This window comes from Leucoraja erinacea, chromosome 16, assembly GCF_028641065.1.
Source record: "Leucoraja erinacea ecotype New England chromosome 16, Leri_hhj_1, whole genome shotgun sequence".
NCBI lineage: Eukaryota > Metazoa > Chordata > Chondrichthyes > Rajiformes > Rajidae > Leucoraja > Leucoraja erinaceus.
The window spans coordinates 25,387,944-25,412,240 of NC_073392.1; the positions used below are offsets into that span (position 1 = coordinate 25,387,944).

General features: G+C 44.8%; 1 protein-coding gene and 1 long non-coding RNA gene across 2 annotated transcripts in view; one reads left to right on the forward strand and one right to left on the reverse strand.

Annotated features, from left to right (window-relative positions):
• Positions 1-16,996, reverse strand: part of LOC129704671 (host cell factor 1-like) — a 67,667-nt gene extending 50,671 nt beyond the window's left edge. Inside the window, 6 exon segments of the mRNA XM_055647956.1 lie at positions 206-312; positions 412-496; positions 2,598-2,806; positions 6,694-6,854; positions 8,850-8,998; positions 16,837-16,996. Coding sequence (XP_055503931.1) covers positions 206-312; positions 412-496; positions 2,598-2,806; positions 6,694-6,854; positions 8,850-8,998; positions 16,837-16,996 — 871 coding nt within the window.
• Positions 16,997-17,010: 14 nt separating this feature from the next.
• Positions 17,011-23,803, forward strand: LOC129704672 (uncharacterized). Its single transcript, XR_008724756.1, has 3 exons — positions 17,011-17,662; positions 23,124-23,220; positions 23,366-23,803. It is a non-coding gene; the product is annotated as an uncharacterized LOC129704672 (long non-coding RNA).
• Positions 23,804-24,297: the final 494 nt, after the last annotated feature.

A 24,297-nucleotide genomic window follows, 5' to 3' on the forward strand; every position in this document is an offset into this window, starting at 1 on the left:
ACAGACAAAAAACAAGAATATTTTGAATGTCATTGGATTCCCCATCTCTCTCAACTTGCAAGAACTGCTCAAACTCGCAATGTTCTGAATTTTTATACATAGGAAACTCAATTAAGACTGATTTTGCCATTTATTCTCACCCACTGAGGATTTTCTATCAATAAAATAGCAAAGGGTCAGAGAGTGAAAAAGCAATACATCGTACCAAGATCCAGGCATGCCAACGTATTTGTGCACTTCCATTCTTTCTCATGAGTGGGAACTTTGACATCTTCCAGAACAAGGGGGACCCAGCCACCAAAAACGTACATTCTGGAAAAAGAGCAATAAAGTTCAATGCGTCACTGGATGGGAACACAACCAGTAATGATTCCAAGCACATTGTTCTTAAGCATAATAAGAGTTTCTCACTTGCTCCCGATCATTGTCGCAGAGTGCAAGCTTCTGGGCAACGGAGGAACTCCGGCAACCTCTGGCTTATTCCACGTTAAACTTTCTGCAGTATGCAAACAAAATACATTGAGAAATCTTGAAGAATTGTCAAGTAAATTCAACATAAATTGTTATTTGTAGCTGGGGTGATGGGGTGTGGGAAGAGAGAGAAATTCAGTAAGAGATCACAGAACTAAAAGGGCGATGATGAGAATATTTATTTTAGAGTTTATATATAGTGCTGAAATGCTTCGGCACACCAATTCCGCGCTGAACAGGAATTACCCGTATACTAACACTACCCTACACACTAGGGACAATTTACACTTTTACCGAAGTCAATTAACCTACAAACCTGTACGTCTTTGGAGTGTGGGAGGAAACTGGAACACCCGGAGAAAACCCACATGGTCGCAGGGAGAATGTACAAACTCCGTACAGACAGCATCCGTAGTCAGGATCGCACCTGGGTCTCTGGCGCTGTAAGGCAGCAGCTCTACCACTCCACCACTGTGCCACCCATATGTGATAAGAAGATATTCAGTAACAGGTCAAAAATCCAAAAGGGTGATGACGAGAATATTTATTTTGTTAGAAACATGGTCAGCTGTTGTAGTTTGGGATACCTGCTTGGGTATTGGAAGTTTCCAAACAGGAAACACATTGAAAGCAGATACGTGTTGGGCTATGGGTAGCAAAAGTAAATTTCAAAGAGCTGGCAGAGAGAAGAGTGGGCCAATTGGCTCCCTCCAGTGCAGTTATGATCTGAAGGCTAAAGCATATTTCAGGTTTTGACGACAAACATTTCCTCAATAGTAAACTCCACAATTTAAACTTCATTCAATAAATGGACCAGAAAGGAACCCAGGGTCAGCCTGTTGTTATCTGGGATAGAAGAACAAACTTCAGCTGGAAGGAAGGGCAGAAGGGGTGAACTTCTGGTAATCCTTAACGGAAGCTGGAAAGTTCTTGAATGTCTGAGATAATCAGTTTCAAACTCTGTGACATGGTTTCTTCCATGTTCCCTTGCCTACATTCACCATGGAGGCTCAGATGGAATTCAGACAAGAAACAAAAAGCAACATCTGGTATTAAATGTACCCCAACTGGGTAGACGTATAAAAAGGATTTTAAGAAAGAAGAAAATAATGAAGGGAGGGAGGAGAGAGAGCTTGATGCATGACTGACCCAAGAGGCCTCATGTTTGACCTTCAGCCTTTTTCTAATTATCCATTCTTATCAAAATCGACAGCAAACGGTGCTCTACTTGGTATGCTGCCGTTTTACATGGGAATGGCAAGATTGGTTCTGGGTTTTGGTCGCCACCCAGCATCCCCATCGAAAGTTATTATCTCACTGCTTGGGCATTCACATAGCCTCTCAACTCATCAAGTAGCAGGATTGCAGCAAGGGGTGGAAACTAACAGAGAGGGATGCTAATCTGATGAGCAACACAATGATGCTTTTTGAATATGTTAAATCTTCTACATATTTCTACATGTTCACACAATGTTTAAATATCACATTATTGCCTCCCAAATTTCTGACGCAGCTTCACCTCTGAAGAACATACTCAGCAAATATCTGCTACTGGACTAGGCTATGGTCCTCCAAGCATCTGAAGCAAGAAAAAAAAATCTTCCACTTCCAGTGTGCTGGAGAGACACGGGAGGGGGGGGTGGGGGGTGTCAAGCATCATCTGCGGTTGGGAGATGGAAGAATTGTCGACTACTTTGGGTCGAGACCCCACATCTGGATTCCAAGTAACTGATCTCCTTTGTCCCAATGAGTTTCAGGAATCCATCAACAGGTCTCTAGCTTAAGCCAAAAGCCCAAGATTGATTTCCATTGCTTATAATAATGGGAATAACAGATCACAGATTTAGTCAGTCATACATCACGGAAACAGAGCCTTCATCCCTACTTGCCACACTGACCAAGATGCCCCATCTATACTAGTCCCACCTGCCCGCATTTGGCACATATCCCTCTAAACGCTCCCTATCCATGTACCTGTCCAAATATTTTTCTTAAGAGGGTCATCAAGAAGTGAAATTGTCTGGAAAATGCAGAAACCACATTTCATCAATGGGTCCTGAATTTACAAGCGTAAATGTAATTGAAAAATATTTGTTACTGTCAACAGAGAAATAAAAAACATTTACCAACATCCAGAATCCACAGGTCTCCAAGCCTGCAGCCGCTCATCCCACCATAGATGACCAGTTTTTGTTTACTGGTGTCCTTGCTGCGATACACGACTGCAGTGTGAGATTCTCTGGGTGGGGGAGGAGTTCCATATGTGACCGGTATGTCCCATCCTACAACTCCTGACCCTGGCTTAAGCTCCAATATGTACAGGTCATTTAAATACCTTGCAGGAAAGAAAAATAAAATCATGAAAACTGCAATGCACAAAACAAGCATGGCAGTTCCAGTATCAGATCAACAAACAAGTTGTGACAAGCTCAAACCCTCAAAGTTAATAAATGGTGTTCAATAAATCAGATATTTTTCAGACTGGCCCCACAGTTCAATTTAAAATCTGCCATTCTGGTGTTAACATTGTACTTTAATCTTTTCTGGAACTGGGCATCATTTGTTAGCTATCCCTAATTGTATTCAAGATGTTGGATGAGGACGGAGGAGAGAGGAAATGATGGGTGCCGGTGAGCGGGCTGGGGGCTCACCTCACGCAGCCTTGGAGAAGCTCTGTGTGTTCAAAGGTCTGCTGCGGGAGACGCACCGGAGCACGGACGCTAAGCGGTGACGTGTGGGCCGCCATGTATACAGGCTGTCGATGTGTCGAGTGGGGCTGGAGGTATTTCTTGCAGGGTATTGATTGGATTGGTCGCCGCTCCAAGAGGCCGTGTACGGATCAGACACAGCATGTAGCGGCACGGAGCGGCCGAGCAATGGTGAAGGACACCGACATGTCGTCTGGTCAAGTTGACTCCTACAACTCCGACCCCGTGCCACCTCAAGAACAACTCAAGACTACATTTTGATTGAACTGTATGCAAAAAAAGAAATTTCACTGTACCTAGCTCATGTGACAATAAAGTACAATTGAACCTTCATGGTGTTGATATTCTTGGGAGCTGCTCTTATTTAAGGCAAGTGGAGAACACTGCATCACTTATCTTTTTTATACCTGCTGGCTCTGATTTGTTCTTTTCATACTTTTCATTCATTTGTTCTTTGCAGCTTTTCATACCTTTTGTCAGGGCTGGCCTTAAGCGGCGCCTAAGGGGGTCCCACGCTAATTTTCCGTATTTCGTACGGAAATGCAAGACGAATACGGAAATACGAATTTGCTTTGTTAAATACGGATTTAAAAAAAAAAAACATTTGCGTTGTTAAGTACGGATTTAAAACAAAAGGAACATGGATAATCGTTATGAGTCACCGTTGCACCGGCCATGAGACAAAAACGATTTAACTACCACTGTTAGCATTTGTTAACAGCCAGTAGTTAAGACATAGTTATACAATGTGTCATCAATACATCGATTCACATTCCTCAGTAAATGTAATTGTGTTTTGACCAAGTTTTGACCGTTCATTTGCAATTAAGGACACCGCGACGTTCTAAGAGTTCGGCTTTGGACTCCATCATTAATACTTGTGTCCTTGGGCAAAACACAATTACATTTACGGCGGCAGGCGCTGAGGAATGTGGATCGATGCTAAAAATGCATTTCGTTGTCTCTGTACTGTACACTGACAATGACAATAAATTGAATCATTTCATTTCATTTCATTTCATTTGGACTCCATCATTAATACTTGGTCAAAAACACAATTACATTTACTGAGGAATGTGGATCGATGTATTGATGACACATTGTGAGAATTTCTTATAACTCATTGTCATTGAGGGCTCCGGACCACGAGCACGGACTTCTTCCTGCAGGTAAAGTCATTCACCTACCGACTCACATTGTGTTTCTCCGTCTTTCGCTCCCTCCCTCTCTCTCTCTTGCGCGCTCTCTCTCCCACTCCCCATCTCGTCTCTCTATCGCTCTCTCACTCCCTCTCTCTCACCCTGTCGGCTCGGCATTCCCGGAATCATTTGACATTTTGCGGTGACGGCTGCATCTGCAGTTACTTTCTGTTCCGGGGGGTCCTGGCCCGTGGCGGCTCCTGGTCCGTTCCCTCCGCGGGTGCCGTCTGGCGCTCTGATTTCCTCCAGCACTGTGTTTTTTGTTTGGCTCTGGATTTGAAGGTGGACACAGGGGGCTGTGGTGGCTCAGCGAGTGTAAAGCGGGTGGCGGCTGTAAAAGGACAGCTGGGGGGGAGGGGGGCGGGAAAGAGTTCCTTTCACAGCGTGTGGGGAGTCTGGCCAGGGGTAAAGTTGCGGGGTGGGCAGGAGTGTTGAGAAGGAGGGGTCGGGGATCATGCCAGCAACCAGCTCAAGAGCAGGTCAGCTGGCGATGGATAACAGAACAGCGGGCGGTGAAGCTTACTCCATGAGTCAGTGCGTGTAACCTCAATTGGTCCCTTGTTCGCGCTGACACAGGAGTAAGCTCCACCGCCCGCTGTCCTATTATCCATCGCCCACTGACCCGCTCCGCTCTTGATCTTTGCTCTTGAGCTGCTCCCCTCACTGTTCAGACAGAGAGCACTGCCAGAGGTGAGCGGGCCGGCAGAAGGCGCTGAGATGGCGGTCCGCTCCCGGCGGCCGCTCGCAGCCGCGCGAGCTACTTCCCTCCCCGGCCACAATGCGGTGGCTCCGTGCCCGCTGTCCTGTATTCCATCGCCGAAAGTAGGTTACTGGCATGATCCCCGACCCCCTCCTTCTCAACGCTCCTGCCCTCCCCGCAACTTTGCCCCTGGCCAGACTCCCCACACCCTGTGAAAGGAACCCCCCCCCCCCCCAATTGGTCCCTTGAACTAGTATTGTCATTCAATGAGATCACAACTTTCAACTTGTCCCAATGTGCTCCCGTTTTTCCCACCATCTCTCCAGTTGCTGTCACCCTCCACCCCCCACCCATTCAATAATTCAGAAAGAAGGAGCCTTGGGTATATTGAATTGTTACTTTCTTTATTTTTATTTTTATTAACAGCATGTGCCTAAATATGACTCATTTATAATTATATATTTCTATTTCTATGATTCTACAGACCTTGGCTGGGAACCTGGGGCTCACCAAAATTGTTCCCAAAATTGTTCCCAGGCACCTCCTAAGGATGGCCCTGCCTTTTGTCTGCCTCTCTCCCTTGACTCTCAGTCTGAAGAAGGGTCTCGACCCGAAACATCAACTACTCCTTTTCTCCAGAGATGCTGCCTGACCCGCTGAGTTAATATGCAAAATTTGAATGTCGCAAAGTTGCCTAGATATTGGAGAGCGGTTTAAATCAGCAGAAAATACCATAATACTTTTATCATCTGTTAATTTTCAGTATACTTGTATTCCACAATTGCAAAGCAGTATTGCACAGCACCACAGCTGAAGAGACTTTGAGATACACCTGCAGGACTAAATGTAAGTCTGGCTGGTGAAAGCCGTATCCAATAGGTTTTTGGATTGTTTAAAAAGATCTGGCGAAGAATTAAGTAAAGATGAGGTCTATTGGGTGAGTGAGACCCGGAGCTGCGAGAGAGTCAGAGAGAAGGCCAGTTGGTGCCTATGCATGGCAGAGAGTGTAGGATGCAGGGTGCAGTAGGGGAACTGTTGGGAGAAGCAGTGGTTTGAGTCTGAATAAGGTTCCCGACACAAAACATCATCTGTCCGTGTTCTCCAGAGATGCTGCTTGACCCAATGAGTTAATTCAGCACTTTGTGCCCTTTCCAATAGGTTTTTACCAATTTCTCCACCACTAATGCTGAGAGTATACAATATGTAGTTAACAACGCCATGCTCAACTTAGCAAGGAACTACTTATTATAATTCCCATTGAATCCCAACAGTGAAATTACCCATCTGAGATGCTTATTTAAGAAATGCATTTGTATAGTCCTTTCCTATTTTTCTCCATCATCCTATTATTCTTCCTAGCACGTACTCCCACAGCATTCATCTCCTGCAATCATCAGAAAGATTAATTAATCAACCTTTCAACTCCAGGAGGCAGGTGTGCGTCTTGATCTCAGTCTCACTAGAAATCGCATCAGTATTTCTAGCATTTATTTTTGATTTCCTAACCTCTACACACGCCTTCTACCTTTGCCAAATAAAGCCACATCTATAATTCTGGACCGACCCATTGCTTGGAGTGGCTGTAAAACAAAAAATAAACAGACAACAATCTTACCGTGGGATATTGTTTTTTGGATCTTCACTGTCATTGGCTAATCCCCCAAATAAATAACATTTGTTGTCGATTACTGAAAAGCAATGTCCGAGTCGGGCACATGGTGGGGGGCCATTTTTGGGGGCTCTGGCTTTCAATTTCTTCCATTCCCACCGGCTTGCCTGGAAATAGGAGCAGAGCAGCAGAAATTATTGGCCATTTCTTCTCTGGTATCATCAAACATTTACTGCTGATTACATGATAGCAGGTTGTTGACTACATGAAGCAAGCATAAAAATCCTCAGGTAAAATAAACATGAGAAGACAGCATCTTTGAATTGATAAATGTATCATTGATATTAACTCGCTGGATACTGAAATCGTGCCAACACTATTGGTCCAATTAGAAATATCTACACTACATGCCATCCATACATCTGAAGCTCAGGTTAAATGTGAATAGCTTCAGGAGATAAGCAAGGGAAGGTGAAAGGTAAAATGGTACAGCCATTTTTAGGAGTTTGATTTTACTTTTACTTTTTTTTCCATTGGTGTTCAGGAATGATCTGTTAACTTCAGAACTTAAGAGACCTTTGATCAAGAGAAACACATTTTTATTTTTTCAGTATGCTGAGACTCTTTCCATGTAATGATGCGAGAGGGAGAAATGCATACGGCCAATTTCCAGCAAATATTAAAATAACACTCACACTAATGCTCTCATTGTCTATAATTTACATGGCATTCAAGCTTATCTTTGGTCTTTCATCAAGGTTAATGACTGTTCAAAACACTCACTGTGTTTTCAATGTGTTGGAAATCACTTTCAGAACCCTCTGCCAAATACTCACTTAAGCCGCATGCGAATGGCAAGAGGTGTCGTTGCAAGGAGCCCTTTTGCACATTAGTTTATCATGGCTCCATCCACAATAGTCCCTGCTTGCACCATTGAGCCAAATTCATGACAAACATTCTCCTCTTCTCCATGCCTTCTTTTCATTTTAATTACAGCCACCAGTGTAATTTTAGTTTACCTCTGAAATCGACAGGCGATTTGGCCAATAATTATGGTAGCAGCAGGCAGGCTACCCTCAACTAATCTGCTGCATTAACTTCATTTTTATTCATACACTTATAAACACATTTTCTTTGTTTGACCTCCTTTTGTACATGCTTTGTTCTATCAGCTTTTTCACGAGGCCACAACCTCCAGACTTTTGTCAACATGTGTGTTATCCATAGTTGTGCATTTAAGAGAGGTACGTGGATAGGAAAGGTTTAGAGGGATATGGGCCAAAAGCCAAATGGGACCAGCCCAGATGGGGCATCTTGATCGGTATGGACGAGTTGGACCGCAGGGCCTGTTACTGTGCTGTAGGACCCCATGACATTTAGTGCCGTCGTGGAGTGACATAACACATCGTGTAGGGCCGTTGTGCCGTGTCGGTGTCCGCATGCGGTGGTATGTAGATGGCTGTTATCATGACTGAGCTGAACTCCCGGAGAAGGTGGAATGGACGGCATGAGATCGTCAGATGCTCCAGGTCCGGCGAGCAGGTACGAGAAAGTGTCTTAATATTCTTAGGGTTGCACTAGTTGTTGTTGGTCATGAAGCAAACTCCACCCTTTGATTTTCCAGATTCTTCCATTCTATTCACATGAAAAACATAGAAGGACTTGGTTGGGCATATTACTTGATCCGGCACCAGCGGGGTCAGCCAAGTCTCCATCAGACAAAATATGTCACAATCTCTTGTGTCCCGCTGCAATCTAATCCTCGCCCTGAGATCATCTATCTTGTTATCCAAGGACTGGACATTAGCAAGAAGAATGCTGGGCAAAGGTGGACGGCAGGCTTGAGCGCTTAGCCTGTTCCGAATCCCCCCCCACCCCCCCCCCAGCTGTGCTTCCACTGTTGTTGCTGGGCTCGCTCATATGATCTCTGCCGGCTACGCTGGATCAGTGAATATAGTGTCTAAAAAACCTTGGGTTACGCTAAAGTTTAAGTTTAAAAGTGTTTTACAATCGTAGAGTGTTAGTGCTGATGTGTTAGTAGTGAGAAAGATAGTAAAAATAAACATAATAGTTAAAAAACGCACAATCTCCGCGGAGCAACCACGACGGCTACTGGACCCGCCTGTGCCATGGCCACAGGGGTCATGTTTCACCCAACTTACCTGCAGTTCATACAACTCGTTACTGTACTTTCCATACTCCACCATGCCACCAAAGACCAGCAGGCGAGTCCCATCGCACACAAATCCATAAGCTGCACATCCTGCGGGAATATCCCCCCGCACTGCCGGGATGAACCACTGGTTGGTCGCTGAGAGCAAAGAGAATTAAATTATTATCTTGCACTGCTCCACTACCAATATGCACAAATGCTTTTATTTATATAAACCTTTGTTCAAACATTTAAGCCCCTCCCCACCCACACTGCTTCACGAAATGAATCATTTGTGGAGTATAACATTTTATAGATAGTTCAGACTGACACTCACTCCAACTTGTTTGCCCCCACACAGAGAGAAATGTTATAACTTTCCACAAACCAAGAATGAATCTAGAAAGAAGACAAAGTGCTGGAGTAACTTAGTGTGTCAGGCAGTATCCCTAGAGAACATGGGTAGATGATCTTTCGGGTCGACACCCTTCTTCTGATTGATTATAAGAGGGGAGAAGAAAGCTGGAAAAGGGGGAGGCAGGACAAAGCGTGACCGGCAATAGGTCAACATAGGCGAGGGGGGAGGGGTTAATTGACAAACGGTTGGAACGGCCAAAGATAAGAAAGAAGGTGTCAGAGGTCTGAAGAATTGCAGTCTGTAAAGCCAGAGGGAGCCAGGTTGACCCATTACTTGCCACGCTTTATTTATTTTACCTCTCCCCCTTTCCAGCTTTCTTCTCCTCTCTTACAATCAGTCTTGACGAAGGGTCCCAACTTGAAAAATTACCTATCCATGTTCTCCAGGGATGTTGCCTGACCTGCTGAGTTACTCCGGCACTTTGTATCCTTTTGTGTGTTAAGCAGCATCTGCAGATATTTGTTCCGACATAAAGAATGAATCTAGCACCAGCGTTTTAAGTAGAATCTCACGGTTCTTTAGTGGGGTATGTGAAGGTTTTATGAAAGGAAGTGGAAGTGGGAAAAGGGTGACAGATATTTAGTGCTTTAGTTGACAAGATGAATTTTAGAGGCAGAAGAGAAAGTTTCAGAGAATAGGAACCAAAAGATCAGTTGCTGGGGAGAGGGGTTATATTAGGACAGAGAATGTAGTATGTGGCTGTAAGAAACTATAGGGGTAGAAAAGGATAGATTTTTAAATCAAAGCATTTGGGACACAAATGGAATGGGTCTTGGAGCATGCAAGAGGATGACATTCCGGCCTAGTACAGTTAGAGTACAGATCAACAGAGGTATGGATGTTAAAACATGTAGTGGAGTAACTGTCAGACAGCATCTGACATTTTGGATTGGGACCCTTGTTCAAACTCAGCTTCTGTTGGCAGTTGAGAAGTGAAGAAGGGTCCCAATCTGAAACGCCACCTGTCCATTCCCTCCAAAGATGCCACCTGCCTGGCTGAATTTGTCCAGCACTTTTTATGTTTTGCTGAAGATCACAGCCTTTTGCGCCTCCAGAATATTGGACCTGTTGGGATTTATGGGATATTGAAAGAAGATTAGACAGGAGAATCGATAAATATTTCAGGGCACAAGAAACTACAGCTGCTGATATACATTAAAAACACAGTGTCATTCAGCAGGTCAGGCAACATCTCTGGAGGACATGGATAGATGGCGCATGAAGTCTGAAAAAGGGCCCTGACCCAAAATGTCACCTATCCATGTCATTCAGAGATGCTGCGTTACTCCGGCACTTTGTGCTTTTTTGGGGATAAATATTTCAGCAGTTTGTGCACCCATTGTGCTTTCAATTGTGGCTTTGGTTTCGTGAAATAGAGGTGATGAGATTAGATTACACAGTCAGATATAAACAGACAAGGTTCATATTCTATATAGTAAACTCACATGTGATAAATGTGGACAACAAGGTTCAATTAGTGCCACACATAAAACCACCAGACAACCCATTTGATATACAAAGTGAATTTAATGTTTAGCACTCGAACTAGTGAGTTTGAAATTGTGTCATTTTCTTTTGTCCTTTGCTCTTACAACAGCTGGAGTCAGCCTATGAACTAATGACTGCTGCCGTGGGAGTTAGATATCAATTTCAAAACCTTCTCTTCAAATGAATTAGTGATGCAAAGATGCAGAATCATTTTGGTGATTAGCACGCAAGATGACTCCGTATCCATTAGCTTGTGCTGCTTCACGGTTAATAGGCATCGTTAGTGACGAGCTGAACCATAAATGTAAATTTGAAGACAAATGAATTGCCCTCTCTACTAAAATTGTTATCTCAAGCACTCGGGAAACACAGATTGTCAGACATTTAAAATCAATTATAGATAGCAAATATAAATGGGACAATGCTTTCTTTCAATTGCGTTAGTGTGCAGAGATTAAAGTTTTTCACAAATATATTCTCATATCTTTCGACAAAGCATTTTCAAATCATAATTTTACCTTTCAGAATTCCCTTTCCCAATTACCTATGTAAAATCATTTATACATTATCAGTATGAAGGGTCCCGACCCGAAAGGTCACATATTCATGTCCTCCGGAGATGCTGCCTGACCCGTTGTGTCACTCCAATATGTGGTGTTTTCCGTTTATATAGTATCTTTAACATAGCTAACGAGAGATAGCGGGTGCGGTCAAAGGAATACGTTTTACGCAGCATTTTAAAAAAGAGATGAGGAAGACAAACTTGCATCAGGGAAATGCAAACATTTATCATCAAGATCATACGACGTAGGAACAGAATTAGGCCATTCGGCCCATCGAGACTGCTCCTCCATTTGATCATGGCTGATCTATTATTCCCTCTCAGTCCTTTTCTCCTGCCTTCTCCTTGTAAACTTTGATGCCATTTCTAATTATGAACCTGTGAATCTCCGCTTTAAAAATACCCAATGACAGTCTGGGCAGTGAATTCCACAGATTCACCACCCTCTGGTTAAAAAAATTCCTCCTCATCTCCTTTCTAAAGGTTCATCCTTTTATTCTGAGGCTACGCGCTCTTGTCCGAGACTCTCCCACTAGTGGAAACATTCATTCTATCCAGGTCTTAACAGAGTGCAAGGAGGTGGAGGAACTGAAAAGAGAACAAATAGCAGAACAAGCCCTTCAGTCCAGTGTTTGTGCCGAACATGATACCAAGCTAAACTAATCTCCTCTACCTGCACTTGATCCATACAGTGCATTCAGAAAGTATTCAGACCCCTTCACTTTTTCCACATTTTGTTACGTTACAGACTTATTCTAAAATTGATTAAGTTCATTTTTTTAATCATCAATCTTCATACAATACCCCATAATAAAAAAGCATAAACAGGTGTTTAGAAATGTTTGCAAAGTAAACCGATTTACAGTGTGATGGGTGCGGTGAGAAATGAAACAGTTATATCAACACGTTTTTTTAAATTATTTTTTGTTTTTGTCTTTTTATTTTTATTTTTTAAAGTTTTTATTTACTCACTCTGTGACTTCACTCATTTGGTAGTTTAGGGGTTCTATTTTTACACATTCACTCTCTCTTTCACTATCTTTCTTGCTCTTTCTTTCTTTTTCTATTTTTTTCTTTGTTAAAATTTAAATGGAAGCTGTACAATAAATGTATTATGTTATGCTGCGGTTTATGCTTTTGTACACTGCTTCTAATAAAAATATAAATTAAAAAAAACGTTTGCAAAGTAATTAAAAATAAATAACTGAAATATCACATTTCCATAAATATTCAGACCCTTTACTCAGCACTTTGTTGAGGCACCTTTGGCAGCGATTACAACCTCAAGTCTTCTTGGGTATGACGCTACAACCTTGGCTCACCTGTATTTGGGTAATTTCTCCCATTGTTCACTGCAAAACCTCTCAAGCTCTGTCAGGTTGGATGGCGAGCATTGATGCACAGCTATTTTAAGGTCCCTACAGAGATGTTCGATTGGGTTCAAGTCCGGGCTCTGACTGGGCCACTCAAGGACATTCACATACTGTCACAAAGCCACTGCTGTGTTGTCTTGGCTGTGTCCTGTTAGAAGGTGAATCTCCGCCCGTCTGAGGTCCAGAACGCTCTGGAGCAGGTTTTCTTCAAAGATCTCGCTGTAATTTGCTCCATTCATTTTTCCCTTGATCCTGACTAGTCTCCCAGTCCCTGCCGCTGAAAAACATCCCCACAGCATGATGCTGCCACCACCATGCTTCACCATAGGTATGGTATTGGCCAGGTGATGAGCGGCCTGGTTTCCTCCAGATGTGACACTTGGCATTCAGGCCAAAGAGTTCAATCTTGTTTCTCATGGACTGAGAGTCCTTTAGGTGCCTTTTGGCAAACCCCAAGCGGGTTGTCATGTGCCTTTTACTGAGGAGCGGCTTCCGTCTGGCCACTCTACCATAAAGGCTTGATTGGTGGAGTGCTGCAGATATAGTTGTCCTTCTGGAAGGTTATCCCATCTCCACAGAAGAACTCTGGAGCTCTGTCAGAGTGATCATTGCGTTCTTGATCACCTCCCTGACCAAGCCCCTTCTCTCCCGATTGCTCAGTTTGGCCAGGCGGCCAGCTCTATGAAGAGTCCTGGTGGTTCCAAAGTTCTTCCATTTAAGAATGATAGAGGCCACCGTGTTCTTCGGGACCTGCAATGCTGCAGAAATTGTTTTATACCCTTCCCCAGATCAGTGTCTCGACACAATCCTGTCTCGGAGGTCTAAGGACAATTCCTTCGTCTTCCTGGCTTGGTTTTTGCTCTGACATGCACTGTCAACTGCGGGGCCTTATATTGACAGGTGTGTGCCTTTCCAAATCATGTCCAATCAATTTAATTGGTGGACTCCAATCAAGTTGTAGAAACATCTCAAGGATAATCAACGGAAACAGGATGAACCTAAGCTTAATTTTGAGTGTCATAGCAAAGGGTCTGAATACTTATGTAAATGTGATATTTCAGTTATTTAGCTTCTTCATTCTGGGGTATTGTGTGTAGATTGATGATAATAAAAAGTGAATCTAATCAATTTTAAAATAAGGCTGTTACTTAACACAATGTGGAAAAAGTGAAGGGGTCTAAAAGTTTCTTAAAATGAGGGATTATAGTTTGTAAATCACTGGAGCTGCTGGAAGTCTGAAATAATGATAGAAAATGCTGGAACATTCAGCTCAATTAACTTTCATCAGAATGAATCTCTGAAACATTAATTGTTTCCCTTCACAGGGACTGACTGCTTTATCTGCAGAGCATAGAGCATTTTATTTGTGGCTTCATTTAATTTGATAAATTGCGGTGCAGATAAAATGAAGTGGAGGTAGACTAAAAAGTACTTGACTTCTCGAACAAACGACGCGCTAAAGGTAAAATGTTCACATATTCCGATAGAGATTTATCCCCTGGGGTCTGAAATCGTTTACCTGAAAATTTCGAGCTTTATTTCTAGAGTTATTTATGAAAATTCTCACAAATCTGAAATAACTTTCAAAATAAACCGGTTCTTTCGCGGATGACGTCACAATGGATATGCTTCGCGCAGCCTGCGCTGTGTTCCATGCGCTATGAGTGATGTAATCCCCCCCCCCCCAACCAATCCCTCCCCCCCATAGTGGGGCCATGAAGCCTGGAGCCTGCCGCCGAGTGAGGGAGTATTGCGTTTGGAAACCAGCCCTCCCCTGTGACGACCCCTCCCCCCCCGGGGCTCTGGATTGAAGCCGCTGAACTCGGAGTCCTTTGGTTAATGCCCGCCCTGCACTCCCTTCCTCCTTCCCCCCCCCCCCTCCTTTCCCCCATCTCTTCCTTCTGCTCTCCCCCCCTCCTCCTCGGCCTCTCTCTCCCCCCTGCCCTCGCCTCCTATCCCCTCCCACAGCCTCTCTCATCTCTCTCCCCCCTCTCTCTCCATCTCTGCCCCTCTCTCCCTGTCTCTGCCCCTCCCCTCTCTATCTCTGCCCCCTCTCTCTGTCTCTGCCCCCTCTCTGTCTCTGTCCCCTCTCTCTCTGTCCCTGCCCCCCCTCTCTCTCTGTCTCTGCCCCCTCTCTCTGTCTCTGCCCCCTTTCTCTCTACCCCCCCCCCCTCTAGATGCGCCTGCAAGTTGGGGGCTATGCGTGAGTGGATAGGGTGGGGATGGGGTAAAAGGAGCATATTCATAATATTATCAAGGGGGGTGGTTAGTGTGTGGGACGTGGTTAGTGTGTGTGACGCCGCAGGCCCTCCCCCCTGCAACCGGGACACAACGAGTACAACTTGGGGACAGGACCTAACGGGTACCACTTGGTCTAATTAACTATTAAGACTCTGATCTTGGATGTGTGTGTGTGCGTAATCACATCTTCTCGAAAAGACATGCCAACAGTAAAATGTTTACATATTCCAGTAGAGATTTTTTCCATGGAAGCCAAAATCGCCTTATCTGAAAAATTCATGCTTTATTTCTCAAGTTAGTAAAATGTTCAAAAATTTGAAAAAACTTTGAATCTAAATGAGATGGTCTTGCTGATGACGTCATAGGGGCTATGCATGAGTGGATAAGGTGGGGATGGGGTAAAAGGAGGAAATAAATAATATTAATATAATATCAAAGGGGGTGGTTGTGTGTGCGGGGTGGCTAGTGTGTGTGTGTGTGTGGGGGGGGGGTGTGGTTAGAGTGTATGTGACGCTGCAGGCTGCCCCCCCACCCCCCGCGTTGAGGGGACGGGACCCAATAGGTCCCACTTGGTCTAGTAACTATTAAAAGTCTGACCTTGGATCGTCCCACCTCCTCTCCCCCCTCTCCCTTCTCTGCCTCTCTGTCTCTGCCCCCTCTCTACCCCCCCTCTTTAGATGCACCTGCGAGTTGAGGGCTATACGTGAGTAAATATGGCTGGGATGGGGTAAATGGAGCGAATGAGTAATATTAATATAATATCAAGGGGGGTGGTTAGTGTGTGTGTGTGTGTGGGGGGGGGGGGGGTGGTTAGTGTGTGTGTGTGTGGGGGTGGTTAGTGTGTGTGCAATGCCGGAGGCCGCCCCCGCCCCCACACCCCTGCAACCGCGCGTTTAGGGGATGGGACCCAACCGGTCCCACTTGGTCTAGTCAATCTTTAAAGTGTAGTATTTATTCTTCAAAGCAATCTTTAATCTGTCTGATCAGATTTCCCGATAGATCACAAATTATTTATATGGAATTGTATACATTCTTTCCAGATTTTCACCTCATTAAATACACACCTAAGAGAATCAATCACGTTAAAGGATGCCATTGCACCCAGCCGACAATATCCCAAAACATGTCAACCCCACCTCATTCTCCCCTATCATCAACCTTAGTTTCTATTTACATCCATGTCAGCCACACATCGCCGACACGCAGTCGACGAGATCGTGGAGGACCGCCGTGTGGGGGGGTGGGAAGAACAATGGAGGACCCGGCGTGAGGGGACATCCATGAGGGAGGTGGGAGGAGAACAATGGACAATAGGAGGGGGGGAACAAAGGACACTGGGGACCCAGCGTGGGGAAACTTGGGGGGGGACTAGAGGAGGAGCTGATGTGCTTTGTAACTTTTGTCAGCGCTGCTATTTGTATACATTGGGAATCATGTTGGGAGGGAAAGGACAGGCGGCGTTTCATGTCCGGACCCTTCTTCAAAATGTTATATTACGGACATTATGTTTGGCATGTTTCATTATTAACGTTATAACCATTACCTTAAGAATATTAAAAAATATCATATTATAAATTATAAATAATATTATGATCACTACCTCAAGACGATTACATTATGTTATTATGGAAAGGAGGGGGAGGTAGGAAGGGAGGGGGAAGTAGGAAGAGAGGGGGGAGGGGCGGCCCTTCCTGTTCGATCCCGTCCATCAATGCGGGAGAGCAATAAAGTAAAACAAAACGGGGCGGCGGCCGCGCGCTCCGACTGTTCGCGCCAAAACTCCGCGCGTGCCCGCGCCGCCATCTTGTTTCCCCGGCGCGCGTGAGCGTGAGCGTGCAGCGGCGGCCCGGCTCCTCCCTCCCTCCCACACCGACGTCTCAGCGCCGCCACTGCGCCATGGGCGCCGCCGCCACACCTGAGTTGTAAACGTGCAGCTCGTCCACGATCCCCTCGTTGCCACCGCCGAAAACTACCATCAGCTCTTTGATGGAGACGGCGCGGTGGCCGTGGCGCGGCCGCGGTACCGGCCCGCTGCTGTTGGTAACGCGTTTCCAGCGCAGTATGGGAGCCGCCATCTTGGCGCCGCCTCTCCCCGGACAGCGGCGGCGAGAAGAACAGGGCCCGGATGTTGGCCATGCAGGACCCCGGCCAGGACCCCTTGCGCGCTGCCCCTGCACTGCCTGCAGCACCCCCGCACCACAACGTCGCCTCTCTCGCTACACTTATTTTTGTAGATAATAAACACACTTTATTTTGATTGATTCAAAATTCTACACGCGAATTAGTTCTTCGTGTTATTTTAATTTGTCTGTTTACCGTCTATATTGATGAAGGCAGTTACCCGGACGTGTATTCGAAGGCGGAGCTCCACCCACAGATTTCCCGGATGCCCATTTATATCGCGGAATAAAATTATTGTTTGACTTTTTCTAAAACAAAAAGGACTGATTCAAATGTATTTGAAATTCAATGTTTTTGCATAAAATCATAGCTGAAAAATAGTACGGATTGAGAAAATATTTTTATTTCAGGCAACGTCTGTAGACACCTATAAGGAGCGTGAATCCCCGGATGGAGTTGGAAATAAAACCAAAAATGTATGTATGTTTCAATGTAATTATGAATAGATCGCCCGACAGGTTTTATCATTGCTCCAAAACACACGAGATAAAACACTGGTGGACGAAACTGGAGACTGTCATAACTTCAAGAAGAATCAAGAACCATCCATGCAGCGAACTGTAAGGACCCCCGTTGCCTGTCTATTTAATTGGAGTCATTTGCAATTTATTGTTTCTGTCGCTGAATTTGTGCGACAGAAACTATAAATTGCAAATTAAGCGATTATTGGCACATCTTTAAAATGACATGTTGGTGATATTCAGGCAGGCGGATGAGTTAGACAGGCCGGGATGTGGTCCTGCGGCCAAGTGTTGTTACAGCTCGGCGCCGGCATGGGGCGGAGAACGACGTGGTGACGCCATTACGCACTCATTGATATTCGGGAATAAATTACCAATTCGTAATTGATAACTTAAACATCAACAAAAGCAAAACGAGACCTTAAATAAAACCAAAATACTGAAAATACAGAAGTCAGACTGAAAGAAATGAAACTTTCTATCATAAGAAATTGACGATTTTAACTTTTTAAGATAGATTTGGGAGAGAACTTTGAAATTATATTGGATAAAATATCTTCAAGGTGGATGTTTGAGGGAATCCAGGGGCAGTGAATTTAATAACATCAGAAAGGCAATTTATCTTTATATTCATCTGGAATAAATGTTCTAATCAAAGAGGTTTCCAAAATTCCAAAACTCAGTTATACATTGAGGGAACGTCCTGGAGTTAGTTCAGTTTCAGTTTATTTTATTGTCACGGGTACCGAAGTACAATGAAAAGCTTTTGATGCGTACTAACCAGTTAGTAGAAAGACAATACATGATTACAATCAAGTCATTTACAGTGTATAGATACATTATAAGGCAGGGCAACCTATGGCCCACGGGCCAGATCCGGCCCGTAACCCGAAATCATCCGACCCGCAGGCGTTTCTTTCCCGCCATCTAGACTTCTTTGGCCAGCGATATAAAGACTTGCTTTAATGCCCCTAGCAATCCTGTTTGCTGATACAAAAAATCGGAACTGATATAATCCAACGAACTGGGCACACGGTTCCACTGATGTAAAAGTGCAGTTGCTGCGGTGCCTGGTGATCAACGCGCCCCTGGAACCACCCGTCACCGCGCTGCATCCAGGGGTCAGGGTCGCCGAAGGCGCTGCTGGCAGTTAGTTCGTGTGGACGCGGCGGGCAGGATTCCAGGGGTAAATGGACGGGACTGGTCCTTGGAGAGGATGAGGAGAAGGGAGGTGAGGGAGAGGTGGAGAGGGAATGGGGGGGGGGGGGGGGGGGGAAGTGGAGAGAGGGGGAGGAGGGGGGTGGAGAGGGGGGAGGAGGGAGAGGGAGGGAGGGGAAGAGGGGAGAGGAGGAGGAGGAAGAGGGGGGAGAGGAGGAAGAGAGGGGGGGAGAGGAAGAGTGAATGGGGGGGGGGGGGGGGGGAGAGGGTAACAAGTGGTCTGCATCAAATATCCTACATAGGATCTTTGGGCTGCATGAAGTTTAGGACAGAGAGAGGTGAGGGTGGTTTCAATACCAGTGTCTCAAACTAACTGTTGTGCTCAATAGAAATAATATTGCTTAAATATATAAATACAAGTCAAAGTTTAATTAGTATGTATTATTATTACCTCAATTTATTGACTATGGCGATAGATGTGGCCCGTCATCCGCTCAGACATGGGTCCTGGCCACTATGCAGAACAAGGTTGCTGACCCCTGTTATAAGGGAATAATGTTTGCTGCAAGATACAGTTAGGAAAGTCAGATCAAGGAGGTAACTTAGGTTACCAAAGAGGTAGATAGCAGTTCAACACTGTTCTCTGGTAGTGGAAGGATGATTCAGTTGCCTGATATCCACTGGGAAGAAACTGTCCCTGAATCTTGTGGTGTGCGTTTACGATACGATAAAACTTTAGTTTAATTGGTCTGCCAACATTCACATTGCACACGGTACACAAAAACTTGAAATTAAAAGTGCGAAAAAGGACAAACGACTGTTGGCTGGCTGTCGTGTGCACAGCGCCTAAACCAGAAAGAGCAACAAACAAACAAAAGAACGCAGGTTTATCCCCTGGACAGAGAATTCTAAAACTAGAGTGCCCCCTTCTCCCCCACACCGGGTCCCCATTTGTTCTCCCACCGTCCCTCACAGCAATTCCCCCCACGCCGGGTCCTCCATTGTCTTCCCTGCCCCCCTCACGTTCCACCGCCACTGAGGCTCCCGCTGCCGCCGAGGCCCCATCACTGCCGAGGAACCCGTTGTCGTCGAGGCTCTCATTGCCGCCGCAACTGAGGCTCCTTCGGCCCAGACTGGCCTCGCCACCCGGCTTCTCCGCAGTCCTCTGGGAGGCCTGTGGGGCGAGTTGTGCCTATCGGGGCGTGTTCCCCGGGACACTCCCGCCGTGCACATGGCTCCCCAGGACACAATATCTTGCGGTTTTTACACATATACCTTTTGACTGATGAGAAAAAGGAGAAGAGGGAAAGGCCAGAGTGGAACTCGTCCTTGATTATGCTGCTGGCCTTGACGAGGCAGTGTGTGTGTGATATAAATGGAGGCAATAAAAGGGAGGTTGGTTTTTTATGATTGTCTGGGCTGTCCATAAGTTGCTGCATTTTCTTGCAGTCTTGGATGGAGCTGTTCCCAAACCAAGCCGTGTCGCATCCTGATAAAATGCTTCCTTCCTATGGTACATCTGTGCAATTTGGTGAGATTTGTAGGGGACATGGAAGAAGAGGCGTTGGTGTGCTTTTCCTGGTCGTTGCTTCAATATGGATGGTCCAGGAGAAGTTGTTGGTGATATTAACTCCTAGGATTTGGGCGTTTTCAACATCTCTACTTCGGCACTGTCAATGCTAACTGGGGTATGTGTACCACTTTGCTTCCCGAAGTCGATCACTATCTCCTTTGTCTAACATTACGAGAAAGATTGTTGTCTTGACACCAAGACAAGGTTCTCAATCTCCTTCCTCTCCTCCATCTCATTATTTGATATCCTGACCACAATGGTGTTGTCTGCGAAATTGAAAATTGAATTAGATTTGTACATGGCTTCACAGTGGTGGGTGTACAAGGAGTAAAGAAGGAGGCTGAGAACGCATCCTTGTGGAGTCCCCGTGTTGAGGATTATCGAGGAAGATGATTTATCAACTATCCTCACTGATTGGGGTCTGTTAGTCAGGAAGTCGAGGATCCAGTTGCAGAGATGAGTGCTGACATTAAGTCTCATTAGTTTGGTGATAAGCTTGGATGGTATCATGATATTAAAGGCAGAGCTGTAATCTATGTCGAAGTCTGACGTAGGTGTCTCTCTTATCCAGGTGTTCCAGGGATGAGTGCAGGGCTAGGGCGATGGCAGTGGTAACCATTGTGGGGGGATGATTTTTGTGTGTAAGTGAATATTTTAGTTTGTGTCCAGGATGGCTGTCGGAAGGGAGTGTACGCTGGCGTGGTTTGGCTGCCGCTGCTCTCTCTTCACATTGTGTTTTTGATTTTTGTCTTTGGATCGAATTCTGTCTTTAATTTGTGTATTGGTGATATCTTTATTATTTATTTTATTCCGATTATATGTTTTTTTACTCTTGTTAATTTTCTGTAAGGTGTCCTTGAGACTTTTGAAAGGCGCCCACAAATAAAATGTATTATTATTATTATAGTCCGTGGACCTGTTGTGGCAGTACGCGAACTGCAGTGATGTGTTTCATAACTAGCCTCTCAAAACATTTCATGGTGGTGGATGTCAAGGCCACTGGATGGTAGTTGTTTAGGCAAGAGGTCTTGCTTTTCTTCAGCACTGGGATGGCGGTCTTCTTGAAGCTGGATAATACCTCAGAACGGAGTAGGGAGAGATTAAAGATTTCCGCGAATATTCCCGCTAGCTGGTCCGCACAGATACTAAGGACACGGCCAGGAACTCCATCTGGGCCACTTGCTTTTCATGGAGAAACTGAGTTAACTATCAGTTCTGAGGAAGGCTCTTTGGGCCTGAAACTTTAACTCTGTTTCTCATCCCTTGGGTAAGGCCTGACCTGCTGAGTTTTTCCAGCATTTCCCCATTTTAATTTTTAGATTTGCGGCATTCACGTTTTTTTAAATAGTCATTTGCTGCTGATTTAGGCGCGGAATTTACCTCGGTTGCGGAATCAGCAAAATGAGCCCAGCCCTCCCTCTGCTGGTTCATTTGATATAATGCAGATGGCAACGACGAGAGACAAGAGGACTTTCAGTCCCTCCATCCCTGCCACCAATATCACCCACAGCTGATTTTCTATTTTAACGTTATATCCATTTGTTCTTCTAACAAATCAGAATTGAAGATGCAGCCCAATCCACACAACCCAGTCTTCCCACCCTCAACTTCATTTAAGCCACAATTTAAGCCACCTCTACCTCAGCAAAACTACCAACATAATTAAAGACCTGTCGCGTCCCAGTCATTCTCCTGTATGGCAGAAGATACAAAACCTTGTAAGCACATATCACCAGATTCAGGAACAGTTATATCTTATCAAACTCTTAAACAAACCCCTCATAAGCTATGGGTGAATTCCAATCTACCTTATTGCAACCTTTGCACTTTGTAAATCTGCACTTTCTCTAGCCGTACTACGTTCTGCACTCTGCTTATTTTCTCTTTTTCACTTTGTTGTACTCGTATGTGGTTATTAATTGCGGATGATCAGCTATGACCACATTGAATGGCGGTGCTGGCTCGAGGGGCCGAATGGCATACTCCTGCACCTATTGTTTGATCTGCCTGGATAGCGTGCTACACTCTCGGCTACACACCAGGGCTAATTTACAGTACAGCACAGGAACTGTCCCTTCAGCCCATTATGCCCTATCTTCCTGCACATGGTCCACATCACTCCATTCCCTGCATATCCATGTGCCCATCTAAGATTTTTGTAAACCACTATAGTATCTGCATCTGGCAGCACATTCCAGGCACCCACCACCCTCTGCGTAAAAAAAAGCAGCCTGGCCAACAGCCAGGCTGCTTAAAACCTAAAGCTTGGTGTAAAATAATTCAGAATTCACTTACCTAAAACTCAGGAGGTGGGAAGTTACTTGGAAATCACAAGACTTTGAGGAAGAAGTTTGGGCCTAGGATGCCATGTCCAGAAAGCACACTGGTCATTTTACGATCGGATTTGGCACCTCAAACACCCAGGAACGAAGACTACAAAGAGTGGTGGACACTGCCTGACCAGTCCATCACGTACTGACCTCCCCACTGTCGAAGGGATCTACAGGAGGCACTAGCACAAAAAAACAGCCAGCATCATCACAGACCCACATCAACCTGGCCACACTCTCCTCTCACTACTACCATCGGGACGAAGGTACAGGAGCCTGAAAAACGTGACCTCCAGGTTCAAGAATAGCTTCTTCCCAGAAGCCATCAGTCTCCTGAACACTGCACAACACTAACCTCAGCAACTGTGATCTACAGACTGGGTCTTTGGTTGTACTATGGGTTTTGTATTTTGCATTATTATGGCTAACTGTTATTATGGTTATTCATTTATTGTTTTATCTTATATTATTAATTATTTGTGTGTTATTGCATTTACAGGCTTGTTAAGCTGCAGCATGTAAGGATTTCATTGTTCCATTATCAGAAAAATTACAAACACTTGATGGTTGATACTGGCTTTTCTTGCATGATTATGGTCTGTATTCCTGAATACAATAAATTATCCATTTTATTGTATTAACGTCTGTAAAGCCGCAACAAGTACAAATTTAATTTTATCCTTCCAGGTACGTACGACAATTAAACACTCATGTCATGTTTCTTCCTCTTCCATACACCAGGGGACTGTTCGATTCACCTCTACCCCAATGCGAACATTGGACTTTGTCTATGGAACTGATGTGCTACAATCCTGCAAATTATATTCTGCACTTCCCCTTTGCTCTATCTATTGTACTTGAGCATAACTTGATTGTGATTATATTTGTGTATAGTATTATTCAGGAGGGGAACTTGGTTTAGGTTCGTTTAGGTCTATTACCTTGTACCTTCCAAAGAGTCCACTATACTGAAAGTTGGACAATTTTTACATTGATCAAGCCAATTAATCTACAAACCTGTACGCCTTTGGAATGTGGGAGGAAACCGAAGATCTCGGAGAAAACCCACCTAAGTCACGGGAAGAACGTACAAACTCCGTACAGACAGCGCCCGTAGTCAGGATGGAACCTGGGTCTCCGGCGGTGCATTTGGCTGCGAGGCAGCAACTCTACCGCTGCGCCACCGTGACTATTAATGGTGCTTTTATTGTCACATGTGAGAAGTGCAAACAACCAGTGAAATTCTTTCTTACAACCAGTCCAGTGCTACACCCAAGCATTCCCATTTAGCATATTGTACAGAAAAAGCATACCGATCTCACATGCAAGAGACACCTTGTTTTGGTGCCATTTTCAGAGTCCAGTCCATGTAAACACAGTCCATTTTTGATTTGTGTACCAAAAGCACAACAATCTGTTTTTTTTAAGCTATATGCAAAAGCACGAGTTTCACTGTACCCAGGTACATGTGGCAATAAAGTACCATTGAACTATTTGATCTGTTTGGATAGCATGTACTTCGCTACATGTGACAATAATGTACCTGAACCTAAACTTAAACCCAGTTCCCCTCCTGAATGTAGAAACAAAGCTGCTGGTTAATGCACAAAAGGGCACAAAGTGCTGGAATAACTCAGTGGGTCAGGCAGTGTCTTCGGAGAACATAGATAGGT